At 33.6% G+C, this 12,760-nt stretch overlaps 1 protein-coding gene across 1 annotated transcript in view; it reads right to left on the minus strand.

The window, feature by feature from the left end:
- Positions 1 to 1,636: 1,636 nt before the first annotated feature.
- The window catches only part of pik3ca (phosphatidylinositol-4,5-bisphosphate 3-kinase, catalytic subunit alpha), a 103,328-nt gene continuing 92,204 nt past the window's right edge, over positions 1,637 to 12,760 (minus strand). The window contains exons 16-21 of the mRNA XM_028794583.2: positions 10,050 to 10,171; positions 9,774 to 9,852; positions 8,268 to 8,438; positions 7,822 to 7,939; positions 7,565 to 7,716; positions 1,637 to 7,152 (exon numbers count right to left, since the gene is read on the minus strand). Coding sequence (XP_028650416.1) covers positions 6,882 to 7,152; positions 7,565 to 7,716; positions 7,822 to 7,939; positions 8,268 to 8,438; positions 9,774 to 9,852; positions 10,050 to 10,171 — 913 coding nt within the window. The 3' untranslated portion in view covers positions 1,637 to 6,881. The remainder of the gene's footprint in view (positions 7,153 to 7,564; positions 7,717 to 7,821; positions 7,940 to 8,267; positions 8,439 to 9,773; positions 9,853 to 10,049; positions 10,172 to 12,760) is intronic.

The following is a 12,760-nucleotide window of genomic DNA, read 5'->3' on the forward strand; positions in this document are numbered from 1 at the left end:
ACATGACTCAGCGATAAACAGTACTTACTTCTTTTCTCCTATTAAAAATCAGAAAGGCACAGGAGTGTATGTAGGCATGCTTAAAAAATTAAATACAGGAAGCTTTAAAATTTTGCATTGTTAAACATTCTAGGCTAGATTTGTAATAAACACCACATTAAATAACTTTATTTATGCATTAATCACATATCACCCAAAATAACCAAGACAGACAATATACAAAATAAACAATTACTAAAACAGTACAATGCATGACAGATTATAGATTAAACTACAGATTGTTGCTACTTACTTGAATAAAAACACAAAAACATCTAAAGTGCAGTCTTATGCCAAGTATTTGCCTTTTCATTGAGAAAAGTAGTGATTCTCCCGTGATAGATTATTGGTGATATTTTTCAAAACAACTCTTATTAAGCAGGAATACTAAATGTGAAAGATTAATTTTGAGCATATAAAACATGTGAATGCATTTTTTGTTTTTAAATAAATGGACTTCATATTTGAAACTCACAAAGTCTCCTGCCTTATAATAAAGTCACAGTCATAAAGTTTCCCTAAAGTAAGGCATGCGTAATATGAATGCAGGTAAGGGGTCCGTTTTCTACACCCTAGAGTCTGGCCCAAGTCTAGGTGCTTTTAAACATTCATCACCGATAGGAAAATGTGTGTAATAAATAAACTGCTACAACACATTCAGAACACAATCAAACGGCTTTGCAAACAAAACATTCAAGTAAAACCTTTAATCACATAATATTAATAGAAAAAAAAATCAGAAGCAAAACACCAGAATCACTTCATCATTGGCATTTAAAGTGGAAGTACAAACTGGGGCCTGCCCCACCAAGCGTGGCCTGCACAAAAAAACAAAAGGTAAGAAATGTAGTAATATAAATAACCATGCTCTTTCAAAATTAAATCAGCAGTATAAGGCTACCAAATTGATGCAAAATGTATTTGCTTCAGGCTTGTTGCTACATGAAAAAGAAAATAACCTGTGATACATACTTTCTCTTGATGTAAACTTTTTTCTTGGTCATAAACTACATTGTCGAATACATTCTTCAGATAATACCAGCGAGAATGATCTTTCTGACAATTACAAAATATATAGACAATCAAAAATCTACATGACTGCAGCAAGAACCTAACTTGTCCACTTGTAACAACTATTCAAAGCTCATGAATGGGTTTGTGAAATATCACAAAATATCCAGAAAAATAATGCTGAATAAACTTATAAAACACCCAGAGGTTATGTGAACTAAAGGAGTGAAAAACTGAAATTTACTATTATTGGATTATTTATAATGAGATTTTAATGTATGAATTCATTAAGTGTAACACAAAATACAAAAAAAGACAAACGAAATCACATTAGTGTTCATTTATTAACAAATGTAATCTAAACTTTTATTTTATATACATGTATGTATGTGTATATATATATATATATATATATATATATACATACACACACACACACATACATACAATACTTTTATTTTATATACAGTGTGTATATGTATATTATATATATATATATATATATATATATATATATATATATATAGAGAGAGAGAGAGAGAGAGAGAGAGAGAGAGAGAGAGAGAGAGAGAGAGAGAGATGTATATTCTCAATTTTGCTGTACATATAAATGAATTACTGCAATGTATATTACATCTGCACAACAAAGGCTTTGGTATCCAGTCAAAACTTCAGTCTGGACTGGTTTACATCAGCCAGTTTCCTAAGGATTCTTAAAATGTCACTGGAAACCCAAAGGCATAATTTACACAAAAATAAAGCTATGGATACTTTAAAAAAAAATTAATATACAAGATTTGGGTGACTTTTACTTAAACAATTCAGCATAGCTGGCAACCCATCTGTAGTTACAGGAAAAAAAAAACCAAAACAAACAAAAAAAAAACCTTAAATCCTCCATCCATACTTTAACTAAACTCAGCCGCAGCAGCAGGTTTTCCTAACCCTATGTGTGTTTTCTGTGCAGTGGCATCACACTTCATACAGGCTTTTGTATGTTGTGAGCAGGCATAAAAAGGCTTACAAAAAATAGCTTCTTTTATTGCTATGGATTTATTAGAAGAATCCACATGCACTTTACAGATCTATAACCAAGGCTTTCTTTGACGTCTTCACTACTACACCCCACATCCCCCTCAAAAAAGCAACAACCTAACTGCTTTTAAAAGTTTTTGAAAAACCCTATTATATGGTATTTATTACACAAGAAGAAGGCACAAAATTGAACACAATATATAGGCCTTTTGTGATAGATTGTCTAAACTACCACTGTGTTTTTGGGTTCTATAGCAGCTTTAATCAGTTTTCATTTTAAAGAAAAAGGATAAATTAACAAAGCTGGTAAATGAAATAAGAGCACATACAATCATGGAGTTGCAATGCACATTTCAAAATATGTTTCATAAATATTTTTTTTGTAAAAGCAATAACATGTAAGGACTAATACATTTTATATTAAAATGTATAAATGACAATGTAACTACTGTACACGTTTTAACTACTAATATCCAGTGGGCAGACATGCTTACAAAAAATAATTCTCCAATTTGTTACACTGGACAGTTTTTCAGCAACATTCAAATTCTAACCCAATTTTTACACAAGCAGCACATTCCTCTAAATCCCACTATACTTCCATTTCTGTGGAAAAGCATATTAAACAACAGAGTTAACAGAAACAGCAAATCTAGACATATTAACAAGAAATAATTCTATTGGAGGCAAGCAGACTTCTCATTGTGTTTCTTTATAGTTTAATAAAAAGGTATGTTCTTCAAATAATCAAACCAAAAAACTATGCCTACCAATGGAACTGAACTAGTATATTTTGAAATACTCTTGGACACTTTCTTGAAGGTTACTTTTTAAATACACTGGATTATCATACAACCTTTCTTCTGCCTAAAATAACAACATGGACCCACTTAATAGCAGAAACTTCCATCCTTTACATTTTAATTCAGACATGTTACTTGTGCTATGCCACAAATCCAATGCTGTGGCAATAAGGAGCATTTAAATAAATTAAAAATATTTACACATATTTAATTAGTATTCATTCTTATATTTACAACTGCACACTAAAATATAATCTACACATTGCTACTGTATTTTAAATCATCTTCTTAGATCATACAACTGATGCATTTTATTAACTTCAGAAGAATTTACCAAATATCTTTGGGTCCAGTGTTTAAAATATGCTTTGCTATGTAATGTATTTTTTTAAACGAGAATCCAGGTGGAAACAAAGTTTAGAGTCATTAAGTGAGAAACTGTTCAGTTCTTGGAAATTAAACTATTTCTTAAATCCCACTCTCTATGTGCTTTATGAAAAGGCACATTTCAAAACATAATATAGAAAATTTTTCAACAATTTTATTAAACTATTAAAGAATACATTTTGATGACAAGTGTGCACCACATAGACCTTTCTTGCATCTGTGCGACAGAGGTCAGGCTCAAAAGAGACAGAGTCTAGACATTGAAGAGGTAGATTTAAAAGTGGACTAGCATTGTTAGCAGCATCACTTTCTCTCTGGCGAATATCAAGCAGCTTTCCTTTATCGAAGGGAAGCTTTTCCTCAGCACAATTGGGTTATAACTAAATCTCTTTTCGGGGACCCATTACCTTTGAATTTCTTGAAAATTGCTACAATTTTATATTATTTCCAATTTAATTAACAACCTGACTTTCCAACTTAGTTCTATATTGACTATTTCTTTGTTCTCTAAAACATTTTGCGTAACAAAATGTGAAAGAAAAATATCCACTGAAAAATAACCCTATACTAAAATAAATCCAAATCCTAGCACTGTAGGATTCATTTAAAAAAATGAACATATATGTGTGTGCGTATATAAATTATTTATTCATATATATATATATATATATATATATATATATAGAGAGAGAGAGAGAGAGAGATAGAGAGAGAGAGATATATATATATATATATACACACACACACACACACACACAACCTCTATATAATGAGGAGGAAAGAAGACCAATTTGAAAAACTAGCTCTTTCTGACAAAATCTTCTCAACAAAGTATTTAGTGCTGAGGCTTCACTTTTACTGACTCAGGCTTTCAGCTTCACAAGCCTACACAAATTCTACGAGAAAGTGCAGTGCTGTCCATGAGGAGTCAAGATGTTTAGACTCCAGTGCATGTGTGTTTCACAGAAAAACAAAAGAAGCATTTTGCACAAAGGTAACAGTTCAGTGGCAAATAAGCTCTTCATAACCAGCAGTCTATGTAGAACAAAACTTTTTTTTAAATAAATATCCCCTCAATGTCTTCTGTGTCAACCTACATGCTGTTAACTGCATCACCTTAAAATAAATGTGAAAAAATGTTAAATGTAGTACCATTTTTCTGTAACTTATTAAAGCACCAATTTAGTAAACTTAAATATACATGCATTATTTTGCACTTGTTCACAGATTATAACTGAGTTCATGAGAACAGAAAAAACTAACTGGCACTATATATCACTAATGTATTATTTTGTTTAACCTATTTCTTAAAATAGTTATTTTTCTACCATAGCCTTGAAGAATTACATTTTTCAGGTAATCCAAATACCTCTTGGACACATATAGAGAGACAAACGCCCTCTATGTTAGCGAGTATGTTTGTAAACTCACACAAAATGGATTAACCTGAAATGTTTTTTTTTTTTTTTTTGTTTCAAGAAAATTTCACCTAAGAGGTAGGTAGTTAGTTTCGGGAACAAAAATATGATTACTCTTAAATAACAATATTTTTTTGTATCTGTATAAATTCCTAATGTATTTAATATCCATTCATTACTGTCAAAAAAAAAAAAAACAGAGCTATAACAAATATGCCACTTATATATTTGTATGGCAGGAGGAGGGCAGAACAATAATAAATTATAAAGTATATATTTGATAGAGGTAATTATTTTGTGTACACATCAAGTTCTTATATACATTGCATACATTCTTAAATAGCAAAGAAATGAGAAACAAAAGTTAAAAAAAATCAATACTTATCTTCTATTTTAATGATTACTAAAGCTAGGTATAAAAAACTGATTGTAGTAATAAGATGGCCCTTATTGCCCCAAATAAAGCAAGTGGAGGGGAAAAAAAAGCAAAACACTTGAGGCCCTTGGTAGACTGAAAACGAATCAATTTACCACACACTCATCATTTCTACTATAGTAAAAATAAGTTTATTGTCAAGACCCCGGTGCAGCAGTAGCTGTCAAAAATATAACTGCTCCCTAAATATTTTATACGACTGAGACTGTAGCATCAAAGGATGGATGTGTCCTGCATAGAGTTTTAAGTAGTATAATCTTAAGTGTCTATTTTTACTTGAATTTGTTATGTTTTGTATCTAAAACTGTACATAAAGAACTTCAGACATCCTGAAATTGCATTTTATTAGTGTAAAAACTGAAAGGCATACATCAGCCTTCCTGACTGATGTTGGCAGAAATGGATCGGTAGTATTGTTGCATGATGTATTTATATTTGTTCTATCTGTACTTAGCTTTTTTAGAAAAGAGGACAGAAATTTTAGGTAAACAGCAGCTGTCAAAACAAACCGTGCCAAATGAAAAATATGTAAAACTGTTAGAACAATATCACTATGAGTGTGTTATGCAATTTACACAAAAATGATCTTACTTTGAAATGAGACTATAAGGGTCATACCTCAAAATATTCATGATAATAACTCAATGCTAAATATTCTGCATCATTTTAATTAAAAGAAGGGCATTGAATCGACTTCTATTTGCAGGACTACAGAAATATTTGAAATAAGTGCCAATGTATAGAATAACAACACATTAGTGTATTGTGGATTATATTTGCATAAAAAGTTTCTTCAATACTGATGTGTATCACTTTGCCTACAGTAAAACGTTCATTTTCTAAAAGGGTCTTAAAAATACTTTGTTATTGGTGATTTAATAAATTATCAGCTTCAAATTTACAATGCAACACCGCAGACAAATGGAAAAGGAAAGGATGTAATGGACTGTGTCATTATTTCAGTAACTACAACAGATTACCCACACTGCTGAAGACCACCCACATGACAGATACGGTCTGAGAATTGTGTATCAAACCAAGAAATACAGGTCTGTAATTGTAAATCATAAGCAACCAGAATTTGTTTAGCATTAAAGCAAACCAAATGCTGGGATATTTTATAGGTTTCATACATATAAAAATCTGTGCAACCATTAATGCAGCATGTAAATGTCAACAGGGAGTAAAATACGCATGACCTTATTATTGTACTAAACCAATCAATAAAGAACTAACAGTGCAGTTGTAGGGACTACGCCATTTTAGCTGCATTTTTTTATGGATTAAAAATAGTTTAAGCCCTTCCAACATAAAAAATAAAGCAAGAGAACCCATGGGGTTCTCATAAAACAAATAAAAATATATTTCATAAATAAATCAAAATGCAACACTTTGTATTGCATGATGTAAAGGAGAACCTTTCTGCCTCCAACCACACGTGGCAAGAAGCTTTCCAAATACATAAACCAAGGAATATACTTACTAACCCAGTGTCTTACAGATGGAAATTTAAAAGCAAAAACATAAGTGCAAAAGGCATCACTAACTAGTGAAGCCTTCAACACTACTGTTAAGTCCTGCTTCTGCTTTGTCCAGGATGAGGGCAGTATGTTCTCCCAGTCTATCTCGATTTTTCAGTGCTGTGAAGGTGCTTGCTAGATATTTCTTTGTCCATTCTGTGGTTCAGAAGTTACGTGCAACATTGCACAACATGGCCTTTCCATTTAGTCACTTCTATTGTACTAATGTATTTTAGGTCATTGTATGTTGTCGTATTGTATGAAAAATCCAGTCCATTTTTGTTGTCCATCCACCATGGTGAGCATCATTCATCTGTTTCATAAAATAGTCCAGGGCTTCCTGTTCTGTTTTATCTAATGCCAATGTCTTCCTAATATAAGCAATGTCATCAAAAGACTGTAACTCTGGCATCCCTGAACCTAGCATCATAGAAAAGAGGTTTATGAAAAGATTGGCATGCTGTCGAATTGCTAAATAAGCTTTATAGCACATTTCTTGAAACCTGGGGGGGTAAAAAAAAACACACGATCAGGGAGTATAAATGTATTTGAAATATAGCTAATGTCTTACTAAAAGCATACAAAATATAAAGAGATTACATGAAGCTGAATGGAAACAGAAAACAGGTGGTTTAATCTTAAAAAAAAATTATAATATGGATTTGTTACACAGTTCAAGGTAAAAAAAAAATGTTAAAATTCTTAAAATGCTGAACTTTACTTATTAATAGCACTGAAAAGACATACGGATTTCAAACGTCCCTGCATATATTACTTATTGCACAGTAAACAAATGCCAGAAATATTTAAAACTATAATAGCATGTAATATTTTCACATTTACCTAATTTAGGAGACATACATTAAGTATGATACAGGTAAAAAGAAAACTGTATCATAACGTTGTTTCACAAACCTTTCAAACTCTCTTGTTTTTGTGCATTCTTGGGCTCCTTTACTTATGACAATTAAGAAGTCCTGAGTTAAGACAAATGGTACACGTTCACGCTTGTAGCCAAACTTCTTCTTCTTATGGTCCAAAAAATGACCAAAATCTATATGAAACAACTTTAAATTCAACACAGAAAACAAAAATATTGAATATTTGGGTTGAATCATTTAAAAACAACAGAAACACAGATGCTACAAAATATTATTATATATTATTTGTACCTGTCCATCATCCTTTACCATGATGTTGCTATTGTGTCTATCTCCAATTCCAAGGATAAACGTGGCTACACAATAACCAGCACAGGAACGTGTAAAAAGGTCTATGGCAGCATCATACCTATAAAACCCAAAAGCAGAAACTGCAATTTTGTTTTGATAGGACTTTTTATATTACAATACTTTCCTAGAAGATCACTACCAAGGATCTTTTGAATTGTCTCCAATAAAATCAACAAAATAATACTATTTCAAGTGTGTTTAACACCACTCAGTCTTTCGTACTATAACTTTGGCACTATTATCATGCTATGTGCATAATGCCAGTACTGTCAGAAATAAATGATACTCTACACCAGTTTATTAAAGGTGTTAGTGGCATTTCTGCAGACTCTCAATAATACATCATCAGTGTTTATTTACTGGCAATTGCTTCGTTTGACACTTACATTTCCCCTTTGTTCTTGTCTTTAAGCCACTGATGTAATGTATGGCTATTAAACTGTAAAGCTCCTTTGAGTCCTCCTTTACACTGAATGTGCATCATAGTGTACGAGCTTCGTACAACTTCAATAAGCCCCACACAATCTCCAATTGATAAACAGCCATATGGAAGCATTCTATACAAAACAGCAGGAGAAAGTCATTAAACAGTGTAATCTGAAGTAGCAATAATGCATGAATCTGAAATAAAAATGCAGGCAAGCCTACTAAATTCTCAAGTCATTTACCCTAAGTTCTTGTCTATAAGCCGGACTCATGTATTAGCCGGAGACCAAAAATCATACGAATTTTTAAAATAAAATCGTATCATAGATAAGCCGGACTCATGGATAAGCCGAACGTACTATAACCTATAACTAATAGAAGGGAGGGAGGTCAGTGGTCTCACTCGCGCCCATTTAATTTCTTTAAGGGGGGGAGAGAGTGTGAGATATTGCCGTCTCTCTCACTCCCCGCATGGCGCGGTTGGAGCGGCCGGAGCGCGTTCTTTCTGCTCTGGGCGTCGCCGAGTCAACACGAGCGCGTAGCGGTCATTTAAATTGTGATTTTATATGTAAGCATATTTAAATATATATCGCGGATTTCTGCGGACAATGGGTCTTTTAATTTCTGGTACATGCTTCCTCAGTTGGTTTGCCCAGTTGATTTCATACAAGGGACGCTATTGGCAGATGGCTGAGAAGCTACCCGGCTTACTGTTCTCTCTCTCTTGCGCTGACTATCTGTGATCCTGACGTATGGGGATTGAGCAGGGGGGCTGTTTGCACACCTAGACGATACGGACGCTCGTCTAAAAATGCTGAAAGATTATCTTCACGTTGCTATCTTTTGTAAAGCTGATTCCTGAAAAGACATGCTGCACAGTGCTTCGCATACTTAAAAGCTCGAAGGGCACGTATTGATTTTTGACTGAAAAACAAACTCTCCCTCTCTCTCTCTTTGTCTGCTCCTGACGGAGGGGGTGTGAGCTGCCGCCTTCAACAGCTTTGTGCCGCGGTGCTTCGCATACTTAAAAGCCAAACAGACATATTGATTTGTTTGCTTCACTCCTTTGAAGAGGAAGATATGTTTGCATTCTTTTAATTGTGAGACGGAACTGTCATCTCTGTCTTGTCATGGAGCACAGTTTAAACTTTTGAAAAAGAGACAAATGTTTGTTTGCAGTGTTTGAATAACGTTCCTGTCTCTCTACAACCTCCTGTGTTTCTGCGCAAATCTGTGACCCAAGCATGACAATATAAAAATAACCATATAAACATATGGTTTCTACTTCGCGGATATTCTTATTTCGCGGGTGGCTCTGGAACGCAACCCCCGCGATGGATGTATAAGCCGGACTTATGTATAAGCCGATATTCTATTTTTTCATTTTCACAACTTTTTTCCTTAGATAAGCCGCGGCTTATTGACAAGAACTTAGGGTATTTTTAGTTTGCAAGGACTATGTTTACCTCAAATCAAGGCCCTGGTTCTGCCAAATATTCTCCATTATTCTTATGATTTGAAGAGTAAGCATATCTTGCCTCAGATCTGTTGAAAAATGGAAAATTGTAGGATTATTTAAATGATAAAATAAATTTTTTTAAATTTCACAAATCAATCTGATAATTTAATTATAACACTAAAACAATAATAATATGCCCAATTCCAGTTCGTGCCTTTTGGATGTGTGACTTTTTAAATATCCTTAGCAGTGATTTTCAAATATTAACAAAAAATGATCTTACCATCTCCATGTTTAAAGATGATCTCATTATTTTGAAAAAGGAGCTCAGACATAATATCTGGATTCTCCCAATTCAACCACAGGGGCCTTTTTGCAGATGACATTATCCTACATTCTTCAAGCCTTAAAACAAAAACATTCCGATTAAAACTTACAAGTGTGGGACATAATACACTTTTTCATAGAAACATACATCAGCACGTTTCAGTCATTTTAATTATTTTCCTAAAGATAATTGAGTTCATACTCAGAGGCAATAAGGCACACATCTAGCAAATTATGGCAATGGATACCAGTAAGCTCAAAAATTTGCCATTGTCGTTTAATATTTTAAATACTACTAGTTTTCTAGGACAACTGACTGCTAAGTAGTTCTAATTGGCTAGGTGTTTCCTGTTGTAATGATAACACATACACAAAAGCTGTCAATGTGAAATGTTGGATGAGCCTAAGTTCTTTTATTTGTTGTCTACTAACATGAAGACAAACTGTACATGGAAGGAAAGCAAGTAATTTGTATACTAAAGGCAACCAGGTCAAAGCAAAAACCAACAATATGATAACATGAAATAGAAACACTAACAAAAGCATCCCTGATACTGATACAGTGGATCCTCGGTTCACGAACGTCTCGGTACATGTACAAATCGGTTTATGACCAAAAAGTTCGCCAAACTTTTGCCTCGGTTCACGACCACACACTCGGTATACGAACAAGTCAGTTTCCCTTTTGGTTTGTACATGTTCAGTCTCTCCCTGTGCATTTCCTGTACAGCGAGCAAGAGAGAGAGACAGACGCACACACACAGGCAGCGCGAGAGAGACACACACACAGGCAGCGCGAGAGAGAGACGCGCACACACACACAGGCAGCACGAGACAGAGACAGACGCACACACACAAGCAGCGCGACAGAGAGACAGACGCACACACACAGGCAGCGAGAGAGAGAGAGAGAGCTGGACGCATAAGGTAGGAAGGCAGTTAAAGAATGCACTGGGCTTGATTTTGTTTTCACTTCTGTTTACAGCGATCGGTTCGTAGCGTGCATTGTTGCAATGTTACTTTTCTTGGGGGTTTATTCAAATGTTAATTTTTTTCCATGTGGTTAATTTTTTTCCCTGTGCTTAAAACTCATTAAAAAAAAAAAAAAGTGTTTTTAGCAAGCAGTTGGTAGCGATATAGTGCAAACTTTTGCAGTGTTAGTTTTCTCTGTTGTTCAAGGTTTTCTCAGTGTTATTCAATGTTTTTACATTTAGTTTACTATTACGCTGTGCATTCTCTGGTTTAATTAACTATACTTGTGGTTAAAAACTTAAAAAAAAAAAAAAATTTTACATACAGTTCGTATGGTCTGGAACGGATTAATTGTATTTACATACGATCCTATGGGGGAAATTGCTTCAGTTCACGACCAAATCGGTTTATGACCAGAGTTTTGGAATGAATTATGGTCGTGAACCAAGGTTCCACTGTACTTAGCAATTGGGACCATCTGAGGGGCTAACATTTAAAAGACATGATATATATGTATACTAGCAAAATACCCGCGCTTCGCAGCGGAGAAGTAGTGTGTTAAAGAGGTTATGAAAAAAAAAAAAGGAAACATTTTAAAAATAACGTAACATGATTGTCAATGTAATTGTGTTGTCATTGTTATGAGTGTTGCTGTCTTTTTATATATATATACACATACAGACACACAGACACACATATAAACATATATATACATATCTACATACACACATATCTACATATACATACGTATATACACATATACACATCCACATAAACATATATATACATATACAAATTTACATATCTACATATATATATATATATATATATATATATATATATATATATATATATAGACATACATATATACATACATACATTCACATATATATATACATATGTTTATATACATCCATCCATCCATCCATTTTCCAACCCGCTGAATGCAAACACAGGGTCACGGGGGTCTGCTGGAGCCAATCCCAGCCAACACAGGGCACAAGGCAGGGAACCAATCCCGGGCAGGGTGCCAACCCACCGCAGTGTTTATATACAGTATATATATATATATATATACTGTATATAAACATATGTACTTATTGGCTCCTGTATTTAGGATATAGCAGGTTGGATAATGGACGGATGGACATCTGTATGCATAGCCGTATTTGCCCGTTTTCATTTTTTTTTCTTTGTTCAGTAATATTTCAGTAAACCCGGAGCTTGTCAGTTCAAATCCTGGTACTGACACCACTGTGTGACCCTGAGGAAGTCACTTCACCTGCCTGTGCTGCAAAAAACAAAAGTAATGTAACAAATTGTACCTCAGATGTCGTAAGTTGGTGGAATAAAGGCATAAGTAAAATAGATAAATATGTGTTATACACATAGGAAGTATTCATTTATTTTCAGTTAAGTCATCTGCAGCAAACTTTTATAAACGAGGGTTTCTCATTTTTAGATAGTGCAAACTGTTTGTTCTTCATTGACGTTTTCTCTTGGAGAGCTTTTTTCATTTCATTGAAAATGAAAGCAGCAGCTGCCAAAATATGTAGCTTTCTCATTAATTTTTCAACATTGTGTAAAATAAATGTATAAAGTAACATAAAAGGTTTAAATACTGGTTATCCTTTTACACTAAAATATTACTAAAGAGGTACAAAAAAAGTAAAATGGATATGTTCTTTTTCTTTA

Source organism: Erpetoichthys calabaricus, chromosome 2 (genome assembly GCF_900747795.2).
Source record: "Erpetoichthys calabaricus chromosome 2, fErpCal1.3, whole genome shotgun sequence".
In the NCBI taxonomy this organism is placed as follows: Eukaryota; Metazoa; Chordata; class Cladistia; order Polypteriformes; family Polypteridae; genus Erpetoichthys; species Erpetoichthys calabaricus.